At 31.8% G+C, this 26,602-nt stretch overlaps 1 protein-coding gene across 1 annotated transcript in view; it reads left to right on the top strand.

Annotated features, from left to right (window-relative positions):
* The window catches only part of LOC118195979 (zinc finger CCHC domain-containing protein 8 homolog), an 83,661-nt gene extending 59,123 nt beyond the window's left edge, over nt 1-24,538 (top strand). The window contains exons 11-13 of the mRNA XM_085813775.1: nt 5,607-5,684; nt 11,392-11,491; nt 12,358-24,538. Coding sequence (XP_085669901.1) covers nt 5,607-5,684; nt 11,392-11,491; nt 12,358-13,181 — 1,002 coding nt within the window. The 3' untranslated portion in view covers nt 13,182-24,538. The remainder of the gene's footprint in view (nt 1-5,606; nt 5,685-11,391; nt 11,492-12,357) is intronic.
* The last annotated feature ends 2,064 nt before the right edge of the window (nt 24,539-26,602 follow it).

Here is a 26,602-nt window from a genome sequence, read left to right as displayed (position 1 = left end):
TTTACGTATCATTGCTTAAATGTATATGCAGATGAACTAGAATTACTTCGTTGAAGTTAAATTGTAAGTCTAAAAAAATATTTTATAAAAATATTTGTAATCTGTAAATTTCATAGCTTCTTATCAAGAATGTTGCTTCTGAAAAAAGGAAGGTTTAGAAGAGCAGTGTTGCTGTTATGTGTTTGGATGAAAACCAGTCCTTCAAAATGGGATGCTAATAAACAAAAAGCACAAAGAAATTTGATATGAAATTTGGCTGAACAATTTGAATAAATGAATCCAAAATTTCATTTATGGATCGGAATAACTTTTTTTTCATCCTAGAAAGAAAGGAAGCAAGATGTATGATTGAATGGGAGATTTGTGGAAAGGAGGTTTCCGGAGCTTTGCATTTTGAGTTTTTCCAATGTTGTTATAAAACTTTTCTGTTCATTTAGCTTCAAATCATGTATGTGTGCAATACCAAAATCATGTATGTGCATAATTTTTTATGCAGTTTTGAAAGAACCACATGGCAGCAATTTCAGTGCTCCTAAATGAACTAATGTTAGTTTTAATTTTCTATTTCTGAACAGGACAAGTATTTGTAACAATGGGATGCAACATGATCTTATAAATGAATAACTTGTTATTGATTGAGAGGCTTGAATTTATAGCAATAATTTTATGTGCTCAAAATGTAAAAAATGTCTTGTTTCATGTAAGAGCTTTTTTGTAAATTTTTTATTGAGCACACTTTTTATATAGCACTGAGAAGTTTGACTGCTTTGCCTATGGGATCTCTGTAGCATACATTTGTATGTGCACATTTTGTCATCTTCATTTGAGGTAAAGGTTTTACCATCCAAAAAATTTTGCAGGGACCAGAACAAATAATAATCGGAAAGCGCCAGATCTGGAGAATATGGTGGGTGTTGCAGTATGTCCCATTCAAGCTGTAAAAGCTTTTGGCGAGTGCCCAAACTTGTATGAGGTCTCGCATTATCCTGGTGGAACACTACACCCTTCCTGTTGGTTAATTCTGGCCTCTTCTGTTTAAGTGCATCATTCAGTTTGTCCAGCTGATGACAATAGACTTCCGAATTAATAGTTGTATTGTCCGGTAAAAGCTAAAAAAAAAAAAAAAAAAAAAAAAAAAACCGATTCCTTTGAAATCCCACCAAACGGACAGCATCACCTTTTTTTGGTGAATGTTGGCTTTTGAAACGCTTTGAGCCGGTTCATCTTTTCTGCTCCATGACCTCTTGCGTTTCACATTGTTGTATACGACCCATTTTTCGTCCCCAGTAATAATCCCCTTCAAAAATGGATCATTTTTCTGACGTTTGAGGAGCGAATCACACACGTCAATGCGACGACACAAATTTCGCTCCGTAAGAACATGGGGCACCCACACATCGAGCTTCGAGGTTAAGCCCAGGCCTTTCAAGTGGCCATAAACAGTTGAATTCGACAAATTTAACCTCTCACCGATCTCTCGTGTGGTTATTCGCTGATTTGCATCAACTAATGCCTTTATCGCATCTTTGTCAGCTTCGACCGGCCTTCCAGACCGTGGTGCATCTTCGACATCAAAATTGCCGGATCGAAACTTTGCAAACCAGTTCTGGCACTGGCGTACTGTTAACACGCCTTCTCCATACACATCCGTCAATTTTTTTCTCGCTTAGACAGCCTTTTTACCTTTTCTGAAGTAAAAAAGTAAAATATGACGAAAATGCTGCTTATTGCTCTCCATATTTAAAAGGGCACCAACCAAAAACTACTGCATAGAATTAGTAGAACTTTTTCACACACAAGCCTTGTAATATCAGCTCTCAAGACATATAATGGTTATGCGGCTTAAGTGTGAAGTTGGTTTCGAAAAAATGTAATGTAGTCCTCTGACGGGAAAAAACGAAATTACTTTCTGAACAACCCAATACTTTGCTTGCAATATCTGTTAAAGAAAACTGATATACGATGAAAATTTAGAAAATGTTCAGAATTAAGATTTAAATTAGTTAAATATCAATATGAGTGGAAAAATAAATTGTATTTATTATTAAGTTCCAAGCCAATACAATAAATATGCCTTATTATTATTTATTTCCTCAATTTTGAACTGAAATTTTATCATTAAATCTTGTAATATAGTTTAGTTCTGCATAGTTTTTTTTCCCTCTCATTGTAAACTAGTTCTGTAAATTGAACTGTTATTTAAAATTTTAAAAAAGTAATTATTTTCCATGGTTGAGGTAAACTTATTCTCTCTTTCCATGGTTGAGGTAATGCTTATTCATTTGCAGAAAGATAATTAATAAATACTGCATTTCTCATATTTTAAATTACGAGTCTAATTTTTAAGGTTATGCAGTTGTGTATAATGTAATTAGACAGGTGCTTATTTCTTTTTATTAAAATGTGCTTGAAAATTGCTTATAGGTGCTTATTTTTTTAACTAAAATGTGGCTATGAACCCTGGATAAGAATTAGTAAGCAGTGGTGAATTTATGGTGATCCATCCATGCTCACCTGTAACTATTATTTAGAAGATCAGCATTATGAATTTGTATATGAGGTTGTTCAACCAAACGCAGTCGAAGACCTTAGCAATATTGAGAAGTACATTGAAAAACCAAAGCATTATGACTACCTACTCAGTAACGCATTGTACGACCTTCGGCCTGAAAAACAGCTGCAACTCGCCTTGCCATGGATGTCACAAGTTCTTGGTAGATGAGTGGAGACAGTTTATGCCTAATGTCTAAGCAGCTGTCATGAAAAATTGAGATATTCTGACGTGGTGATGTTTGAGCTCTGAACTGCCATTCTATGACATTCCAAATGTGCTCTATCAGGTTAAGATATTAGTTAGGTCGCCAGGAATTAATTGGAATTCATCCTTATGCTCCTCGAACCACTTCAACACAGCTTTGTATTTTCCCTTTAATTTCTTTTATATGCATATTTTGTATGTCTTTTGAGACAAAGATAGGGTATCATGTAGCTTAAAAAATTGACATGATAGACAAAAACTGACATTATTTTTGAATTCAGAGGCTTAAAAATTAGTCAAAAACAAGACAACAAAATTGCTGTTTTTCAGTGTTATTAATTAATTAACTGATAATTAAAATGTAATTATAAAATAATAAATAAGAAAAAAATTGATTACAATGCAGGCAACGTTAACTTTTGGTCGCAAAGATAAATACAATCACAATGTATTCTAATTATTTCTTTAGAAATAGTTGCAAAAATCAAAACTTATTGCTTTGAATGTACATTAAGTATCAAGTATACAAACTATTTTATTTAAAAATGGCAATAAATACTAATGTGACACAAAATAGAATATTTAGACTTTTAATTTAAAAAATGGTTTAAACTTATGCATATCTCAGTCACTTGTTTCATTTTAAAAATTTATTGTGTAATAAAACCTTAAATATAACATATAATAAAAAATTAAAACGGATTCAGATCTATTAAAACTATTTTAAAATATTAATTAAAAATTTGCAGAAAGATTATTAAAAACAACAAGAAAGGAAACTTCGTTAATAGTTTTTTAGAAAAAAGTTCACTTCATCTAGATAAATCATTAACTATATTGTAATTTTTTATTTGGTTTAATAAATCAATTCCATATTTCATGAATATAAATGTTTCTAAATTTGACTATGCAAGGGTATTGCATAATTGATTTTTCACATATTTTAATTTTGAAAATGACCTTTCAGATGGTGCTTAAGAAATTGGTAATATAAGCAAATATTTAGGAGCCAAAGGAAATGTTGAATATGTTTCTTGATACATATTATATTTACATATAATTGTATAACAACATCGTGGATAGCAGCTTTTACGGTGGTTGCTTTATTATCTTCAAGTTTTTTTTTTTTTTTTCATCAGTTGATTGTTCATCTTTTTCTTTTGATATATGTAGTTTGTAATACTGTTGTGCACTATGTTTTGATGAATCCCAATTGGAAACAAAACTATCTAACTCGTAGGACAGTTCATGGGAGAGATCTTTCGCTCTCATAAAGAACGAGTTAAATGAGAAAAACACATCACCACTGTCTTAAATGACAGAACAAACTGAACAATTATAGATTTCTTTGGGGGTACTGCACACAATATTGGATTATAGACCATTAAAAATGACAAAAACCCTCAGTGGAGATAAAATCACAAACACACACATACAAAATAAATAAATAAATAAATAAAATAAATATAAATAATAATAAAATAAAATAAAAATAAAATAAATGCTACCCAGAATGAGCTAAAATTCTGGCCTTTAATTCTTCAATTCCTTAAAAAGGCAAAGTGTAGATTACTGCTCATTATACATATACCTCTCAGGCAACTGAGTATCAGACCCAGTTAATATGTGTGATGCCAGACATCTAGAAGTTTCTTTCTGATTTGAGCAACAGTTCTGTAATTGCAGAAAAATTATGAAAATTATCTAATTTCCAACATATCATGGATGACATGGAGTAGTCTAAAAAGCATAGTGCCCAATTTGTAACCATCTTATGATATTCTTCAGTCGTGGGGAGCGTATTATGGATTAGTCTAAAAATCATAGTGCCCATATTTATATCCATCTTATGTTTTTCAGTCATGGGGCTTTTCTTGGTCTTCAGTTTCTCAGTATAGTGCAAATCCTTTAGCTATAATTATGTTATAGCTAAAGGATAATATAATTATTAATTATATAATTATTAATCACTTTAGCTATAATTATGTTGAGTTGAAAAGTATGTGTCACTAGGTGCTTTATGTCTGGATGAGATATATTGTTAATACAAACTGGATATGCATAATTATCAGCCCAACACTCAGTTTTCTCAGTTTCCTTCTAATTAAAGCCTTTATGGGCATGATTCCCATTAAGGGCATGATATAGGTACTGCATTGTTTTAATCTGGAAACTGCTTTTCATAAGGAGCAAGTATGTGAAGGAGAAGATTTCAGATGTTCCCCAGTCATTTTATGCTTGTGCAATGGTAAAGTTAGCTTCCAGTTTTTGTCTTTAAGATGGTTGTAAAGTATTGAGTGTTGTTTAGAGCTTTGGTGTAATTTGACCAATTTGTAATAATGACTCTTTTGTGTAAAATGCATTACAAACCAACCTTAATATATATTAGTGCAGGATTATGGTCAAATAACAACTCTTACAAGCTGTCACTATTATCAGAATATTAACGTTTTTGCATAAGAGAAGTCAGTACTATTTTGAGTAGTGTTGTAATATGTTGGGGTATCCAGAGCTACTAAGTTTAAAGCTGGTTATCTTGGCAAAGCAATATCCAGTGCATCTCATGTACAACTGTAACTTCAGTCATGATAGCATATATTAAAGTCTGAAAAATAACAAAAACACATGAAAATACATTTATATAGAGAAATTGGATAGCATGCCTATTGTTGCTTTTCGTATATCAGTTTGTTCTGTAAACAAACTGTAACCTTCTAAAAAAGAAAAGGAAATTCTGTGGGAAATTCTAAAATTCTGTTGGGGGGGGGGAAGAGAAGTGAAGAGTGGGTTTTTTTTTTTTAATTTAATTTAATTTAATAAATTTTAATAGTATTTTTTTTTTCTCTAGGAATTTCAGGAACTTGGTATGCCACCTCTTCAGCTTCATCAGTTACGCTCCGCTACAGAGATGCATATGTCAAAACCTGTAAGTGTTATATACGTAACTTTATCTGCTGTTATTATTAATCATAACTGTAATGTAGAATATTAGAGTAGCAATGTAGAAAAAACAATGTTTGAGTACATCTCGGTAATAATGCAGGGTCACTTGTGAATAACCGTAAAGATATTACTAAATTATTATGTAATTAAAGTAGTTATTTTATTGCATATTATTGCTGAAGCATTTGAAAAGTTTAACACTTTTAATTTAAGTGAAGAAGATAAGAAGGATATTGACAAAGTAATTGAAGCTTTTGAAAATTATTGAATACCGAAAGCAAACGAAAGTGTTGATAGACATATATTTTTCTGTCCAACACAACATGTACGGGAATTATTTGATGATTTTTAAACAGATTTAAAGAAACTAAGTAGTAACTGTGGATTTTCAGAATTAAAAGATAATTTAATTAGAGATAGAATAGTAAGTGGAATTCTAAAAATCTGAAAGATAAATTGTTAAGGAAGGATCAGCTAACATTGGAGAAATGTATTAAAATGTGTAAAGCTTCTGAATTAGCTGAACTTCAACTGAAAAGTTTAACTGAAGAAAATAAAATTGAAGTAATCAAAAGGAATAAAATTCTACATTTAGAGGAAAAAAGTGAGCCTTATAAGAAAAAAATATCATGTAAAACAAAAGCAACAGAGTACTAAATGTTCATCAAACTGTCAAGAAAATACATGCAATAAACCAAAACCGTGTAGAAAATGTGGAATTTTTCATAAGTTGTACAGTTTTCCTACATATAATAAGATTTGCTTATACTGTAAAAAGAAAAATCACTTTTCTAAATGAAAGAGGACAAGGATGATGTAGAATTTCAAGTAATAGCATGTGATAAAACTGTGCCAGCTATTTTAGGTTTATCTACATTGTAAAAATTAAACCTAGTACAATGGATTGTACAGTAAATTCTGAATCTAATGAAAAGTGACCAAAATCTTTTAAAAGATATCAAGATTTATTTAAAAGAACTGGGAATTTAACTGGATATACCTATCACATTAAATTAAAACCAGAAGCTGTTGTTAAAGTAGAGCCCTGAAGGAAAATTCCACTTAGCTTATTAAATCCATTAAAAAAGGAATTGTCAAGAATGGGAAAAGCTGGTATTATAAAGAAAGTTAATCAACCTACAGAATTTATGAATTAATTATTTGTAGTAAGAAAAAAGGATGGTAATTTAAGAGTGTGTTTAAATTCTCAGCACCTTAACCAAAATATATTGAGAAAGCATTATCATATACCAACCGTTAAAGAAATTTCATCTCAAATGACAAATGTGAAGGTTTATAGTATTTTAGATCCAAACAAAGCATTTTGACAAATTAAACTGTCAGATTCAAGTTGTGAATGTACTCCATTTAATACTCTGTATATTGGACATATCTCTTCTAAAGATGTTTTAAAACCAGATGAAGACAAAATTAAGGCTATTCTAGATATAAAATCACCGAAAAATGTCAAGGAATTAGACACTTTCCTAGGAATGATTATAAATGTTTCTAGATTTGTATCTAATGTATCAGAATTGACATCATGTGTAAGAGATTTATTGAAAAAACAAGTTATCTGGAACTAGAATGCAGTACATGAAAAAGCATTTAGAAGCCTAAAAGATGTCTTAGTAAATAAAGCATTTTTACAGTATTAAACATGCCAATAGTTTTATCTGTAAATGCATCTCAAGAAGGACTAGGAGCAGTCTTACTGCAGAATAATTTAGCAGTAGCATATGCATCTAAGGCATGCTTAAATTAAAAAGGAAACTTAGATGTATTTGTGTGGTAGAAATTTCTCCAGTATATATTTGGAAAATATATTACAGTGATCATAAACCATTGGAATCAGTCAAAAAGGCATTAAATAAATACCCAGTAAGATTACAAGGAATGTGTATAAGATTACAGCTGTATCAGTTTGAGATAAAATATAAACCTGGAAAAGAACTTTTTATAGCGGATGCGTTATCAAGATCGTTTACTCATAAAGGATCTGATTTCTTTGAAGGTGACATAGAAGCCCATGTTGGATTGATTGTAGAATGTATACCAATGTCTAAAGACAAAATGGAAAATTTTCAACTGAAAACAGAAAAAGATAAAGAACTACAAGTTTTGAGAAAATTAATTAAAAGTGGCTGACCAGATAAAAAAATGTATGGTTCCAGAATTAGTAAAACCATATTTTAACTTCAGAAAACTATCAAAAGCAAATGGATTAATATTTAAAAATTCCTGTGTTGTTGTACCAAGAAGTTTATGAAAAGATATGTTAAATAGAATTCATTATGGTCAGCTAGGGGTAGTAAAATGCAAGAACAAAGCAAGGGAATTTGTATATTGGCCAGGAATGTCAAAAGAAATTGAAGATTTGTGAGTGAATTGTCCAACATGTTTAAGTTTACAAAAATCTAATAGTAAATAACCAATGATATCTAAAGAAATACCTAATGGTCCATGGGAAGTATTGGGAACAGATCTCTTTTACTTTAAAGGAAGGGGTTATCTAATAGTTATAGATTATTTTAGCAAATATTTTGAAATTGGATATTTAGAAGATTTGTCAAATGTAGCAGTGATAAAGCAACTGAAATCATTTTTTGCAACACATGGTATTCAGAAAATAGTATATTCGGATAATGGTCCACAATATAGTTGCAGGAAATTTAAAGAATTTGCAAGAAGATGGAATTTTAAAACCAGAACTTCAAGTCCAAATTACTAACAATCTAATAGAATGTTTGAAAGAATATTCAAACTGCGATGTTAGGAAAAGCTGTAGTTGACAACAAGGATCCATATTTAGTATTACTGGAATACTGTGCCTCTCCTATTTCAGATGAAATCAAGTCAGCTTCAGAATTAATGTTTGAAAAAAAAGTAAATGCATTGATGCCTGTAAAAGAGAACTTCATCCAAAGTAAACAATATGAAGACCATAAACAATATTTACTGAAGAGACAAACCTTACAAAAAAAAAAGCTATTATGATAGGAATACAAGACCATTAAAATCACTGAAGGTATGACATCATGTGTACATAAAAGAGAAAGGGGGAGAACTAAATGAAAGTGAGAAAATTATAGAAAAAGCAGAAAGACCATGTTCATACAGTTTTATAGGAATAGATAGAAGAATTGTAGAGAGAAACCGAAGAGACGTTCTTAAAGGAACTAATCAGAAAGAGATTGCAATGGAAAACAACTATGAAAATGAAAGTTATGAAGATGAAGATGTGAATAAACCCGAGATTAGTATGAGTACTTCACATTTAGATGTACCTGTAAGTTCTTCAAAACCTAACAGAAGTGTTGTGCTACCAAATACTGAAAGAGGTATTGTATCACTAAATTTTGCAAATAGATATAGCTACATTACTCGATCTGGTAGGACTGTTAAAAAACCTCATTATTTTAAAGAATATGTATATTTTATTATTGTTTCTATTAAAAAAGGAATATGTTATATATGTAACTGTATCTATTATTATTATTAATCATAACTGTGATATGGAATATTAGAGTAGCAATGTAGAATAAACTATGTTTATGTACTCATAATCATCAATGAGCACTTCCAACATATAAAAATGATACAGTAAGCATTTAAAAGTGTATATATATATATATATAATTTCATGCTTTTTTTTTCATCTGCATATACCTAAAGAATGAAATTAATTGGTCACTGCTACTTAACATTTACAATTAATCTTTTTTTTTTTTTTTTTTTTTTCAGTTAAATTATATTTTTATCAAATTGCTTCTCATAAAAATGTGTAGTTATAATGAAAGTAGGGAGGGAAAAATATTGATTTTTCTGAGTTAAAACTGCTTGTAATTAGAATTAGGAATCTAAAAGGAAGTTTTCTTGTTGTATATATGTTAAAATGATTGTTTGTTGTGTGGTTAAGTGCATTAAGAGTACTTGAAGGCAATTGCTTTATTTGTTATTTTAATTCAAAATAATATTTTGAATTAAAATAACTTATTATTAATTGATTATTAATGACAATAATGTCATTCATGTAATCATGATTATTAATGATGAGTAATTTATTATTGATTGATTTATTAATGACAGTTCATATAAACAATCAATACAGATTTGTTCAAATTTTCAGAATATTATAGTAAATTTCTAAGCATAACAGTAGCAACTTACAAATTTTGCATCAAATTTAGGAAAAGAAATAGTTTGAATAGAATCAGTGTTTATATCATAATATATAGTACAAAATCTGTAATCAGGAATCACCAATACTTGGGCAATTCTGGATTTTGGAAATTTGCAGAATTTAGATAAAAAATTGTAAAAAAGAAAATATTCCTTAATATTTATTTAAGAAAAAGGTATTTTGCATAAAGGAAGTGCCCCCAACCCCCTGAATTACCACCACATGAAATTAAAATGCGACTTGAAACCCAAATAGTGATATTTTTTTTTGATTTAAAACCGTGCTACCAATATTCACTGTTCCGTTAATTGATTGATGATTTGAGGCGTCATCACAATGCGATACTTCAGTTATGTCATCTTTATTTGTTATTTATTTTAGTCTTTTGCTATTTCATTTATAGGAAAATTTTGCCTTTTCTTGTGATAATCTGAAAATCTTCAGATTTGCAGCTCTCATTTTCATTATAAATATGGTAGCTAACTATAAATTGTGCCAAGCATTTTTAAAAGTATCTGCAAGTGCATCTTCCCATGATTTTGCAATGCCTCATATATCAGATTTTGCATTAAGATATTTCTAGAATCCATGGATGGTCTTACTTCGGAATCAGTTTTTTTACTTTATATAATTCCAATGTCCATTAGCTGATTGACAGATGTACAGTTTTGGCAAATGCGTGAAATAGGGGCATTATCATTTACAAAAACTGTAATTTTGATAAAAAATTAATAATAAACCGAATATAATAATAACAGCTTCAAATCAGAAAGTTAAGGAAAGAGAGTGCAGTTTGGTATGTTAACTGAAATTAGGTTCCTCAGAATTCAATTCTTTCTCCTCCCTTTCCTGTAGATATTCAAAACAAACAAACAAAAAAACTAGTACGAGCAACATTGCACTCCAAATGGTTAGATCTTGTGGCTTTACTTATTATTTAGATCAGATAGAAAAATACTAACTCCCTCAACCACTCAAAAGCTGAAAGTGTGGTCATGGCTAATGCCAGTATGATATAAACCAAGTTTTGTCATTGGCCACAATGTTATTCCCTATCCAGCAGGTATTGGAAACTGATGTATAGGAATCTTAATAACTCTTAAGAAAAGCTTCTTTTATTGCATGCTTGCCTTTTTCTGGGTTCTTAGACTTTGCAAGGAAAGGCTAGTTCTGTGGATGTCTGGATTTCAGACTGTACTGTGCTAACTTTTCTGTAAGTAATTTCCACAAATATTATATGATTGATTTGAAATTTCTGAAGGTGAGTATATGTTATCTTTCTTCATTTACTTAATTTTTTGAACTTTTAAAAATTCAGTTTGTATTTTTGAATTTTAAAATATTAATTGTAGAGTAAATTGTAAATATTGTCTTATTTAGTTTCTTTTGCAAACTTACTTTTTAACTAATTTCTCCATTATCTTAAATTTCATGCTTCCTAATGCATACTTATATGCTAAAATATAAATATTTCAAAGTCATACTGAAATGTATTATTCTTTCATAGGATGTTCGCCCTCGGTGGAAAAGAAAGTTAAAATTACAAGAGGGTAATCAATCCAAAATACAGCGTTGTGAAGAAGATATGGAAGTTGATGAAGATCTAGGTACATTTTATTTTAATTAGTTTATTTTATTGAATTCCAGTTTTACATTAATTCAATTCCAGTTTTATGTTGGTATATTTTAGTTTAGAAATTCTATTTTTAATATCAAAAAGTAGAAATTCTGAATATATCTTCTGCTAGGGTTTATGTTAAAATTTTGGATTGTTTGTAAATTTGAGATAATCAACAGGATCCAAAATTCTAACAGTTTTATAAGAAGATCTAGAATTGCAGCAGTTTTATCAATCTCCTTGTGTGAGTTCAGTATTTGTGGAAATAGTATAATTCAGAAACAATTCTAACTAGAACGTCTTTGACAAAGAAGTTGCCTTGTCTGTCTTGCCAAAGAGTATTTCTATAAAGTGATTGCTTACCTCATAATTCATTTCGTATTTTAGATTTTTTTCTTATTGAGTTTTTAATGTTGACCATGTTGAAGTATAATGGAATTTGAATAATGCATATTTTGTTGTTTATTAGCATATCATTTTCATTCAAGAATGCTTATTCTTGTCATTATGTTATACAGTGCTAAGGTATTTCATCTGGCTGATATGCATATTTTAAATATTTAGCAATGTTTACATTACTAACTCTACTTTTGTAAGTACAAATAATTTTTGATTTGCATCTTTTTCATACTATTATTTCTTATATTCGTAAATGTGATTAGTATATAAAAGGAAGAAGAAACGTGTTCTTGAATATAAGTCATTGCAATATACTACAAACTGTCAAAGGATCTGAAACATACTTTTTTTCTTTTTGTAATAATTATATTAATTAGGCTAAATTCCAGGTCTTATTTAATAATTTGAATATAGGCATATGTATTTACTTATATCAATATATTAATCTAAATTCAGGAGGTGGAGTACTTGATGATTCATCAGATTGTGCTGCAGAGTTTATACCTCCATTACCAACAGAAGCTCCTCCTCCACCACCACCACCAGATGATGCTGTGCCACCTCCACTACCAGATGATGATGTGCCACCCCCACTTCCAGATGATGCCCCACCACCAATACCATCTGATGACAGTAATGAAATTTTGCTCAATGTAAATAATTTGGACAGCCATGAGTGCTCCAATGCATCTGTGACTGGATCTAGTATGAATTCACCTGCACATCTGCCACAAACATTGAAGCTCAAGAATTTTGATGAACCTTCTTCTGGAACATCTTCTCCGTCTCTGACTGAACTGGAAGAGATGAAAAAAAGGCTAGTGTTAGAGTTGGGCTTTTCTTCATATGATACGAAACTGAGCTCGAAGTTAGTTACAGATATTATGATACCACAAGATATTGTAAAATTAAAAGAGAATGAAACCCAAGAATTCCTTGAATCTGTTGCTACACCAGAAAACAGCAATGATATATCAAGCTTTAGTGAATCTAGCTCCAATTTTGATAGAATAGAAACAAAAGTTAGTACTCCAGAATACTCTTCACCTGATCAAGGAGAAAATAAGTCCAATAAATCAAAATTTGTAATGTTGGGCACTCCTTCCCTTTCAAGACACAGTTCATATTCAAAACTACCAGATTATGAAAGATTTTCTGAAAATGTGTCACCTCATCTGAGTTTTGAAAATCTTCCTAATTCAACTGGTACATATGAGAAAATGAAGTGTGTGTTGAAAAAAGTGAAAGATAAGTTAAATTCATTTATGCAGACAAATTAAGTTCATTTATGGTGTCACATTTGTTTTTAATGGCATATATTAGTAATGTTTTTATCTCTAAGTATAAAAGCAGGGCAGTGTCTTGGCCATACATGTTCATAAACTGTGAGATTTAACAGAAAATTTATTTTAAAATAACTGTAAATTATGTCAGTTGTAGGATATTTTATTTTATTGCATAACAATCAAATATACATGTTATATAAGATAAGCATTAAATATATATTGCAACAAAAAATTATTTTTTTTATAATAAACACTTTATCGAGTTTCGTTTTTTTTTTTTTTTTTTTTATTATTATTATTATTTCAGTTTGTTGTGTATAATAAAATGACAATTTCCCTTCCTAGTTATTTCTGTCAGTTCAAAGCAGATATTGCAAATCATTTTGCAGTTGATAAAGTATTAATATGTAGATTGAATGGATATTAAACTTTAGGACTCAGAATTATTAATATTGAATTGACTGATAAAAGATTCATATCTTTCACAAAGTTAAATTTTCTGTGAGCTGTCAAAATGAAGAAGTTTGTAATAAAAGTAATAATATTACTTTAGACTATAAATTATGTACTCATAAAATAGAAAAATTTATGAAGTTTCATTGATATTTTGCATTTAAAAAACATCAATACTTCAGTTTAATGTGTTGCTTATCTATTTTGCCTCTTCTTTTATGTAACCCTCTGTAGTGTGATTCAGTTTTAAAAAGTTGTTCCTATGGCACTTGTATTGATTTTCAACAGTTTTAACTTCTTCTCTTACAAATTTTTTTGAAAAAAATTGCAAAAAATCATCACATTTTTTATTTTATTATTAAATACGAGGGAACGAAACAAAGTAAAATATGTAGGTTTTAAGTTGAATTTTTAATTTTTTACAGGTGTAAAAGCGCTTAGTTTTAATATTAGTTTACTATCCCGAGTTATCTCAGGCAAACAAAAAGAAGTTAAATATTAGTCTTTCTATGATAGTTTTTGAAACAAGGGACAACACAAAGTGATACCTGACATTTTGTACACTGGTAATCTGGTTTCTTTTTCTTACTGGCTTACCTCTGGAATCTCTTTTACATGAGCACAGTGTATACTGTCTCGTTGGATTTGATTTTTTATTGCCATTATTTCACTTTTTTCAATGCAACTATCCTTTATACATTACTAATCCAGAAGCCGACGTATACTATACAATAGGGAAAACACGTGACCAATCCCGTCAAAAGAACCATAAAACCAACAAAACGTTGCAAACTGCCAGTCAAAGCTTAATATTTCCTTTCATTTCCTCCAGACCGAGTAAAACCATGATATAACAAATCGTATTGACAAATTCTTCTTTTCTCGGGATAATAATTAACTGCAATATATGCGAATGCGAGATAACTCGAGATAATCTGGGAAGCGGTTAATAATAGATTGGGGAATTGTTGTCCAAATACATAGTGTATCCCTTCCCTAATATATGCCATGAGTCCATCACAATACTCTCAGATGTGGGCAAATCACCAATTCATTCCTGATTAATGTATATTTTTAATTTGCTGCTGCATCATGGCTGTGACTGACACAGTTTATAAAATTTTGTTCCAATCCTCCTCACTTGGAAGCAAAAAACAACACAAAGGTATAGTTGATTTTTATTATATTTCGTCGTTGATTCATGTTTCAATATCATATCTTTTGGAGGGTAAAAATTATTAAATTTATCATTCAGGTAATTTAATGCATTTGAAATCTTTTTCGTTTTATCATTACTGTTCACTTTTTTCTAATTTTTAAAGTGCAGGAAATCTGTTATAGCTGAAAACCATCTGAGAAACGTAGTCTTGAAAAATTGATATATTTATTATTGACATTTTTGACCAGAACATTTTTATATTTGTGATATAATAATGGATAATGAGAAATCTGTTTTTTATTTTGCTAACAGTACAGCCATTCCCCTTCTGTTTTCTTGCTGGAACGATGTTTTTCTCTATATTTCATGTTTTGTATACCTATTTCTGTTCATAACATTTCCCAAAAGTCCATTTTCAACATTTTTTAAAAAATTCTAATAACCTTTGGATTAGCACATAGTGTGCACAGAATCATAACAAGCATTTATTTATACCAAGTTCTTTTCTAAATTCCTTTATTTCAAGTACATTACTGATTTTCTTCCAAGTTGAATCTTTTCATGTTGAATTTATGTTTCCAGAAGGTTCATTGTAATCACTTATTATTCCCCTAAAATGTTCTTCAGTATCATCACTTTATGTTTCATTATCAGTGTCAGGTAAATGTATATTTGTTTAATTCTTCATAATCACTACAACCACCAACAATCTATAAAGACTTCATTATAGTGTTTATTTCATGCTTTGTTTTTCTTGGAAGTAAAAATATATATTGATCAATATTTACAGTCATTCTAGCAGTAACCGTGCCAGTTTATTCCCAATTAATAACTGTACAAGTTTTGTACATGTGAAAACACATTAATTGCAGTTTCATTTGCATAACAGTGACATGAAAATTTGAAAATTACTGCAAAGGGTTAATTTTTTCCCCCTTTTTAGAGAAATATTGGTAAATAATATGATATTGTATCATTTTTTAATTAAAAAAAGTGATGATTATTTTAATTTTCTCTGAATTATTATCAGTATTTTAATAAGAACATACAAAATAAGCTATAATATTGTTTCCAATGTTTATTCACTAACACTTTCATTCTGATTTTATCGAGTATTTGCTATTATATAGCTGACTGAAAAGTTTGAGATAATTTGGTTTGGTTTATATGATTATGGCAAAGCCTTGAGGGCTATCTGCCTAAGATGCCTTCGTGGGGGACTAAGAGAAGCTGGCTTGTATACACATGGGAAAAACCATGAAAATGCCCATGCAGCCAGCCCATTCGGGCGTTTCAAACCTTGGACCAAACTACCAGTGTTCAGTGACTTTACTGCTCGGCCGCTGGTGGGCTAGTTTGACATCGATTCTCCTGTGTAAAATGAGATGACTCTGGGCATTATTTTTTCCTCTAAATTTGAGTGCTTCACATTAAGATATATTTTTACTGATGATTAAAATAATATAAGTAGACTGTTTTACAGCATTCACATTAGCACTTTGGGTATGGCATTTTTCACTTCATCTGAAGAGAAGATCTTCTTTTGTAATTGCCTTTCAAGGATGAAAGATTCAACAGTCGTGTCGTTAAGTCTAGGCTATATGTGGGGAATTCTTATACAGTACAAAGTTCAAAATCTGGACTCATCGGGATTTCGGCGATTCCAGATTTGAGATTTTTCCGGATATTAGATCATCAGTTTAAATCTAGTAAGATGGCATGTAGAAATTATAAATTAAAAATATGAAATCATGATTTATGAAATAATGAAGTACTTATGATCTAAAGGGTATTAAAATTTACATAAAAAAGCATAATATTTATTGGTTAAACATTTCTTTCAATGTAAGTTGTTTAAGTTGCTTCGTTATTTGTTTTAATACTTTCTCTTTAATTCTGTAGACAGACATAATCTCTTGTTTAGTTACATTGTTGAAGTCCTGTAACTGGTGTGTCGAGAATTCCGACTAACTTGTCAATTTTTTCATTTTCAGTAACTTCTCTGTCACTTTCTTCACTATCGGTAGCAGTATTTTCTGGATCTAGAGTCATACTACAGATTTTGCCATTTATTAATTGATTGATGATTGAGAAGCATTGTCATCACAGTGAAAAACTTCTTTTATATCATCTTCATTTATTACCGCTTCTCAACATTTCTTTACAAAATCCGTTAACTGGAAATTTTCACCTTTGTTTTGCGATATCTGAAAACCTTTAAAATTAGTGGCTTTCATCATCAAATTTAGCTATCCTTGCATCATGAACTTGGCGACTAACAAAAAGTTGTTCTGTTAAATATTATCTTGCTTCTATCACGCACTGAGACAATTAAGCCTGAATTGTATTAGTTATTTATTATACTTATGTCTATTTCTTGCTCATGCTTAAGGCTTATCAGAGTTCTGAATAAATAAATTCTACACGGCATTATTGAGGGCTGGTGCTATATATGTTACCCACCTGATACACTCTCTGTGAATCCTAAATTCTGCAATCCGGTGAGGCAATACAAGCTCTGGTGCTGGTTCTGGTTTTATGTGAATAACAAATCAGTTATTCTTAATTCAAATAGACCTAAATGTAATCTTTGGGTCTATGAGTATCATTAACAAAATCTATTTTTAGGATATGGAAAGAAATTTTGGGTAAATTTTTCCTCATCAACATTTTTTAGCGCATTTAAATCTGTAATCATCACCAAACGTAATGTCAACATAAAAGGTTACCTTATTCCTTTATTATTCAATTACTAGCATAAAAAAATGTTTAGGCATCACTACATGAGTCATTACTCAAATTGTGATGTGTTGATAAACATGCGGTGATGGAAGGAAAGTATAATAAATAATGATTCGCCAGCTTGGCGTCAGATCAACGATGTATATATGTGGAATGTTTCGGTTTGAGATGTGTGCCAAGCAGTACTGATCGTACAAATTTATGCTAAAAGGATTATTTCTCCAAATACAAGGTATTATTTAGTGTCTAAGTGAAATTAAGAATTGGGACTCACCAGATGTTTTATTATGCACGGAGAGGGAAATCAAATGTGTAAAGACAGTGTTGTTGGTGGTTTTGAGGTCCGGATTTTAGATGACTCCGGATATTGGACGTCTGGATTTCGGACTTTGTACTGTATTACCATAATATCAAGTTCAGACAGTCTTCCTGATACCACAGCAATAATATGCAGTCAAATATTGTAATGGAGCAGAATGACTATTTCTTGAACAAGTATGGTCTTTTTTTTTTCCTCATAGCTACATGCAAATAGTTTTTAAGGTGCTTGCACAATAATCAAAGCTCTGTGTCTGCCCGTGATTTGGCAATGTTGGCATCCATAATGACAGTGAATGGCCTGTCAGAAGTTGCAGTGGGCTCAGTACAATAAAGGTAACACTCTCATGTTTTCTTTGAAGTGTCTCCACTAAAGCATCAAAATGCTGAAGCACAGCTATGTGTTCCATCATTTTCTGCATAAAATTTCAAGTGTTTCATTATAGTTCTTCCTATGCTTAATGCAAAATTACCACACATCTCTTTCATATAATCATAGAGGTACACCGAGTCCCTCCCCCCAAAAAAAAACTTGGGGGGGGGGGGACAAGTTCTGTATTTTCCATTCTACTGGGCCGATTGACAAAATTCAACTTGCATTTCCATGTCTCAGAAACACAACTTAGGATATGTGTTATATTTATATATAGCATTGTTCTAACATAGGTATTTTGACACAAAATCGGACTTTTTCTGAAATAACACGTAGAGACATTAGGATTTTTTGGAAGCAAGAGAGATTAAAAAATATGCAATGCCTTCGCCAGGAATCGAACCGCTGACCTCTCACTTACACACTGAGCGTGCAGACCACTACACCACAAAGGCTCGTTAAGAAGGTGGTAAAATACCTTTCCCTTTTAAAGGGCAACTGGGGTTTTTAGGGGACCCAGTCGCCAAATCCTGGTTGAGGAGAATCATCATCCAACACCATTTTAGTTCGGGCCACTGTAGAGACATTAGGATTTTTTGGAAACAAGAGAGATTGAAAAATATGTAGTTGAACCGCGGACCTTTCAATTACCCGCTGAGCGTGCAGACCACTACACCACGAATGCTCGTTAAAAAGGCAGGAGAAATACCTTATAAACATACCAATTTTTTCCATATTTCGTTTTTACGACTCAAATTATGCCAGAGTACCAAATTTTGTAAAAATCACACGAGTAGTTCTAAAAAATTTGTCCTCAAAATTCCAGCTCCTCCATTTTAATTGAATTTGGTATATATTTATTTATTTCTCTGTTTTTTATTTAATTCTTTCTTTAACATTTCCAAATTTAGGTTTATTCCAAATAAAGCTCGTCCATTTTTTGTGATTTATTTTTAAAATTTGTATTTTTAAATATTTAAAAAAAAATTTCAAAAAAATTTTATTTTATAACATATAAAATTTTTAAAATTATCTTAAAGTAGGTATATTTCTAGGCACACCTGCAAAAAATTAGAGTTTTTTTATTCAAAATTTCCTGACATATAGGGGAATTTATATATTGGCACATTTTGAAATTTGGCATATTTGTTATAAACAATTATAAGTCAAATATACTTTATGCACTTTGTTAAATTTATTTGAAAGAATGAACCATGCATTCCCCCCCCCCCGCTCATGCACAGTTAGCAAAAGGGAAAAGAAAATAGGTTTCTATACATTAAAAAGTTTGCCAAGTGAATTATTCTTGGTGCAAAGTGAAAAAAAAAATGTGCTAAGATAAATTTGAAAATTTCTGCTTAAAACATCTCACCAAAAATTACAAAATTTAATATCTAAGCATAATTTGAGTCATCGAATCAAATATGGAAAAAAAATTGGTATGTTCGATTTTCTGTCAAAATACCTATCTTAGAACAGTGCTAAGTAAATCTAATATATATCTTATCCTAAGTCGTGCTTTCAAGACACAAAAAGCGCAGTTTGAATTTTGTCAATTGGCCCAGTAGAATGGGAGATATGGATCTGTCCTTTTTTTTTTTTTTTTTTTTTTCCCAGTGTACCTTTGTCATCTGCCACAACAAAATGTACTAGGCAGTGTGCTTCCATTCAGTGTAAGCAGATACTGAAGGCCATGGTTGTCTAATTGTAGGTTGAAACATGCTAGTGAACCTTCAGGAAAACCATTAGGTTGCCATATTTAATATTTGGAAGGAGAAACAGTGGCTGTCTCAAAGCTTTTCTGTCAGCCTATGTATCAATAACTGTTTGATAACCTTGCTCAAGTAAAAAAAAAAAAAAAAATGCCACGTTACAAAAATTAAATTCAGAATTTATTTGGAGTTAATAATACTTTATACATTTATGTGAGTAGAACATGAAAGGTTGGATGAGTTTTAAAAGATAACAGCTTGGTCTTCAGGAGTTGAAATTATTCTACGTAAGCAGTCCTAATTTACAGGAATTAATTTGTAAAATTACAGCTGGAATAATATGATAGTCTATCAGATGTAATAAGTAAACTTATGAAGATGTATACTAAGGATTAATGTAAATTAAGTAAATAAAATGTTGTAAAGATGTATACTAATAATTAATGTAAAGAAGTGAATAAAATTTAAAAAATAAAAAGTGAATAAATTAATAAAACAATTTTTAAAAAAGATTTGTTCACTTACAATGCAAAGAAAGCATGGTGATTTTCTGCTTCATTAATTCATTGTCTTGCATTGGCTGCAAGATTTTTAAGTTACATAACTGCTTTGAAATGCATTAAGCATTTAACTGTAGCATCACATTGTGCACTACCTGTAATCACATTTATTATCTAAAATTAAGCTCTATAGCTGTTATATTTAACTAACTAGTAAACATTTCATTTGAATATATATATATCTTCATTTTATTTTTCTGAGTTGTTTACATATTATTCCATATTATCAGTGAATATATTCTGCTGACTATAAATACACATCTGTCAGTGTCATCAAAATGGAAAGAAATATAAAACAAATGTAAGATGAGGAGCAAAAATAAGCATGGTATCGAGAATAAAAAAGATAAAAGGTGAGTATTCTAAACAGTACTCTTTTCAATCAGGTAAAAGATGCTGAGTTATTTTTTGGCTTCTAGTCCACTTAGTCCTCTTGACGAAACAAATATAGCTCATAAAACCCCCTCCCACAATTTTGTTCTTTGTAGAAATAATGAAAAATAGACTCAGTATCTAGTAGCAATATCAGTTTTATTACCTTCTCAATAAAATGTTGCAGTAATAACATAATTTTTTGCAAATACTGCAGTTAAGTTGTACTTGACATTATTAGATATTGTTTCATTCAGAGCTGCAGTGCAACTGGAATTAAGATTTCGCTCAAAATTTGAGATTTTTCAGAACTGGGTTCCAGTTGGATTTAAACCTTGTTAATTTAGGTAAGTAATAGAGACACACAATCTTGCCTATTAAGATAAAAAGAAGATTGCATATGTGGGAGAGGTGGATGTGTTTATGTGATAAGGTATAAAACAACAGGTAGATAATTGTTAATCTCTTTGAATAAAGTAGAAGAGTTTGATGGATAAGAAAGCCTTTTTAAGAAAAATGAATATGCCTGTTTGTTTTAAGTGTCTTCCATTCCAGTTTAGCTTCCTTGCAGTTTTCTGTATATAAAACTGTCAATTTTAGTTGGATTATAATTTTAAACCTTAAAATCTGTCTATTTTTATGTATTTAATCTCTAATTATTCTTCCGTTATCTTTATCTTTTTCTTTGCACTAAATGTATATTTTTATACAATATTTATGTAAATAAATGGAAAAGAAAACATCAGAGTGCAACAAATAGTAAAAAATCTGTTTTTTGATTATGTTAAGTGGTTTGCAAGTTGTTTTTGATGGCAGTATATTAATGGGTCATCAAGTTTCCATTGCTGAATATTGAATAGCAGGTTTTATGGGTTGTATAGTCTGAAGCACAAGGATTTGGGCACTAAATTCTGTTCTGCATGCAAACAAATAGTCTACTGAGTTCTTCCCTGTGCACAGCGTGATATTCAGAAGTGCACCTACAGCATGAGTGAGTCCTGATATATTGAGAGGTAAGTTTGTGAAGCTTTGATGTATTTGGAGGATTTGTTGCATGAGGTGAATACAGTCATATGTACATAGCATACATATTGCATTAAAAGGGCGTATGTGCAAGCTTCAATATCCAGAGGAACAAGTAAGTTAAGCTGTTGAGCTGAGAAATGAATCTGTAAGAGTGCCGAATTTGTTAATTGTCATTTTGAGAGGAAGAAAGAATAAATCATATCATATCCAGTATACAAGGGCTGTCTAAAAAGTATTCAACCTTTGGCCAGAAGAAATACACTGAAGTGCCACTGAATTAGGGATAGACATGGCTATGCAAATTTTATAGCGCTGCGCCGCATCTGTGCTCACGTGAGGAAATTGTGGTAAATCCACGTATAGCTAGTACTATGGTTGTTGTTAATCAGTTTTTTCAATTACCAGTATGGGAAAAACTTCTGATTTAGACAGCTTCAATCGCGGACAGATAGTAGGCACTCGACTCGTGGGCTATTCAATTTCCGAAATCCTCAGCATGCTAGAATTTTCAAGGTCAACAGAGTCAAGCGTATACCGAGAATACACGGGTGGTGGGAAAAAGAACTAGCGATCGGACAAATTTCAAAGGGCAATTAACCTAGAACAAACACAGTCAACGAAGCCAAACATTATCTCAAATTACCACCCAGCTGAATCAGGGCTACAGTCGTACAGTCAGTAAAGGTTCGTGCAACACTCCCTTCACCATATGAGCTTCGGAAACCGTAGATCCACAAGAGTACCTTTGTTGAATGCATGCCATCGATCTGCACTTCTTGCCTGGGCAAGAGAATAGACTGTAGTCGACTTGAAATGTGTAGCTTGGAGTGATGAGTTTCGATTCCGACTAATTAACACCGATGGAAGGCTAAGAATATGCCATCAGACTCATGAATCCTGCATGGTAGCTTGGAACTGTACAAGGCCATAGTGGCTTATTCATGGTCTGGGGTGTTTTCTCTTGGCAGTGTTTGGGATCTTTGGTACTTGTACCAACCTCCCTCAATATGATTCGGTACGTAGAGTTGCTGGGCGATCATCGCCATCCATTTATGTTTCTCTGGACATGGAAATGAAGTATTCCAGCAAGATAATTGCACCTCTCACGGGTCCCGGTTGGCTACTGCCTGGTTGGATGAGCATTCTTCTGACTTCTCTGTCATAAACCTAAAAGCCCTGACTTAAATTCTACTGAGCACTTTTCAGACGTTTGGGAGAAAGGTTTGAAACCTCATCACACAACACTAGCGACTCTTCCTAAATTATAGATAGCTCTACACGATGTTTGGCAAGCCATTCCCGTAGAATGCTTCCAGAAACATTGAATCTATGCTTCGTCGTTTGGCAGCCATTATGAAGGCCCAACTCGTTATTGACTAGCTATCCCTAATTCAGTGGCACTTCAGTGTATGTTACTTATAAGACGGGATTTTGACCTTAAACCTCTTAGGCCCAAATACCTCAGTCACTCTGCACATGTTCACATCAGCATGCTTGGAATCTTTACTAATCCCTACCTCTTCGGCAATATGGTCATACGATGATATCCCTTTACCATATTTTCCACTGTCTCAACAACAGATGTGAGTGATCTGTGGACTCCCAGAATGCTGGTCACTCTCTACTGATGTGCGGCCAATTTTTGAATTGGTTGAACCACTCCCTAATCTGTTTTGCTTTCAGAATCACCAAGGCTTTGACAAAAGGCTTAGTGATTGCATTGTCTTTGATACGTTATCTTTGTTCAACTCATTCAGTCATCTTAAAGTTAAAAAAGATGAACAGCACCTCACTCCGCTGGAAGCAAGTAACAACCGGCAAAAGTCTGAAGTGGGGAGAAAAAAATTCGAATATGCAATTAAATCTGTGTTCTTTCACTGTGTACAGTGACGTCGGCACGAAAACGCTCAAGATCGGATACTTTTCAGACCGACTTCACAGATATATAGCACTTAGAGCAAGATAGAGGTTGTACTATTAGTCCCTGCCCCAAAGCTTTTGATATAGTGACTAAAAATTCAGTATGTGACTCTGAAGTAACAGATCCAGATTCTAAACCCATAAATAAATCTTACAGAAACTACAGCTATATCATAGGACCATGGTACTCTTGCTAACCCATTCCTGAGTTCATCAGGCCTTGTTCACACATTTGAATTGTACATAAACTCTTCAGCGTTGGGAACATTGTGATATATGAAACAGAACACTACAGATGAAGATAATATTTATACAAACTTGTATAGATGTCATATTTTGTGGCACAGAAATTAAAATTGTTAGTTCACTTAATGAAGATGAAGAGTATACCAAAGTTGTTATGTGATCATATTTTGTGATACATTAACAAGAATTTTAATCCGTGTTTTAAATAGTATCTAATTTCTATCATAAAATATGCTTTATGTTTTGTCTTGATGCTTTTGTGCAACTTTTAGGCATTAAGTAGAAATATGACCATGAGATGGGAATTATAATCTGGTATAATGTCAAAAAGGCAGTTTGAAAGATGTAAATAAGATTTTATATTTTGTTGTTGTCATATTCATATTCTACATTTTTAATGAACTGTAATATGTAAAACAATATTCTAATTGAACTGTTTTAATATTTAATAAAGCTCTGTTGTTTATTAATCTTTTGAATTTTTTTTTTCCGTCTGAACACATTAATATCCAATTAAAATAATCACTTTTCTTATTTAAGTTTGTGATCTAAAACATCATACCTTTCACTTTGATCAAGTTTATATTATTCATTTCTTCTTCAGAGTTTACTTTGGTAAAGAAAAATATAATATATCATGTATTAATGGAAAGGGTGTCTGTACTTTACTATACTGATCGTAACTATCATAAGTAGATTTTACTAGTTTCTTTCGTAGAATTAAATCATCTAATTTTTAATGTAGTATTTATAAAGGTTGAAACACTTAAATTGCTTAAATTGAAGCTTGCTTTTAGTACTTCTCAGTTTATGGGGTAAATTGTAACTATTTGGAGTTTACCGGAGTCCTAAACAAGAGTGAGTGGCTGGGGCAACTTATTTTGTGAAAGTGAACCATAATTTCAACAGAAATTTCTTTGATTTCGTAAAATTTTATTTAGTAATAAATAAAATGTTTCCAACTTTCCGTGGGAAAAAGCCTTTAATCGTATGTAGAGATCTTTAAAGAAAAGAAAGCCCTCAGCTACTTCTTAATCGTATTCTACAAGAAATGCACTAAATTTATTCACAGATTCGGTATCGGTGATTTCGGTTACTCGTGATTTACAGGAGAATAAGAAAGGGGGAGCATTGTTTATGTTTCTAAATGTACTTCAGATTATAGTGAGCTTAGCCTACATTAAGGTAAATAGCTCAGAATAACCAATGCTAATCGTGGCCTTTGTTCATTCATTCATTTAAATTTTAGCCTTGATTGTATTGATACACTAGAGCGTTGAAAATTCTTGAGCTGGGACTTATCCTAATTCCTGAATTCAGGAAGTGTTGTTTATGTTACATTATGATTTTCAGCATCTCTCCCAATACAAAGCATACGTGATAGTGACACCAACACAATTGGATATATCATATTTAGATATTTAGACGCACGGAATGCTTCACCATATTACATACTATTTCCTACACATTTTAGGATACATTAATAGTTAAGTTAAATCGCACACGAAAAAATCTGAGGGTTCAGATTCTAACAATTGCACAAAAGGGCTGTTTTAAAGTGTATCAGTAGAGATTACCAAGATGGCCCAGGTGGAATAGCGAAATATTTTATAGGATACTAGATGAGTATTTACACTGACTGTTATATTTGTTATACAGGGTGTCTGAATCAAATTTACTCATTTTGAACAGTCGATTAAAAACAAAATTTTAGTGCTACGAGGGTGATAGTGGCCACATGTGGGAGCTGAACTCGTAGAGTTTGGAGAAAATATTTTTTCTCGCGTCTGACACACCTGAGCTTTTGCTGAGCCGGCAAACGAAAAAATAGCGTCACCGCAAGAGAAAGCACAAACTGTTCTCCGGTATGCAGAACACAAATACGTAGTAAAAGTGACAAAAAATGTTTCAAACAGTTTATAAAAGAAATCCACCCCAGGCTAAGAGCATAAAAAAGTGGCACAAAACGTTTCTCGAAACGGGAAGTGTACAGAAAAGATCCGGAGGTGATCGGCGTTCACATTTTGATTCACGTGTGGAAGATGTTCAACAAGCTTTCGTTCGGAGTCCTCGTCAGTCGACCAGGCAGGCAGCTTCTGAATTATCTGTGCCAGGATCAACTGTTCATGGTGTGCTGCATCGAAAACTGAGATTGCATGCTATATACTGTCTGTCTATGAGAAGAAGAGCACCCGCCACAGTGTCTGGCGGGTGGCGGTCGCTACATCAACAGGGCTAATATATTTCAAATAGGGGCGAACCAAGAGTTGCTTTACTGTTATTTTGTTTTTGGCGACTGTTGGCTGAGGGGTGGTGTATTTAATTATGGCAAAGCACACTAGGGCTATCTGCCTAAAGGGAGGGATGCCTTCGTGAAGGACTTTCTAAGGGAAACTGGCTCATATACACGTTACACATGGGGAAAACCTCGGACCGAACTACCAGTGTTCAGCGACTTTACCGCTCGGCCGCTGGTGGGCGGTTGGCTGAGGGGAAAGAGTTTATCATTCATCTTCAGGACACCCCTACGGAAA

This window comes from Stegodyphus dumicola, chromosome 1 (genome assembly GCF_044657685.1).
Source record: "Stegodyphus dumicola isolate Sdum_Otavi_A_Nest chromosome 1, ASM4465768v1".
NCBI lineage: Eukaryota > Metazoa > Arthropoda > Arachnida > Araneae > Eresidae > Stegodyphus > Stegodyphus dumicola.
The sequence above is the reverse complement of the archived record's forward strand: the minus strand, read 5'-3'. Positions and strand labels throughout refer to the sequence as shown.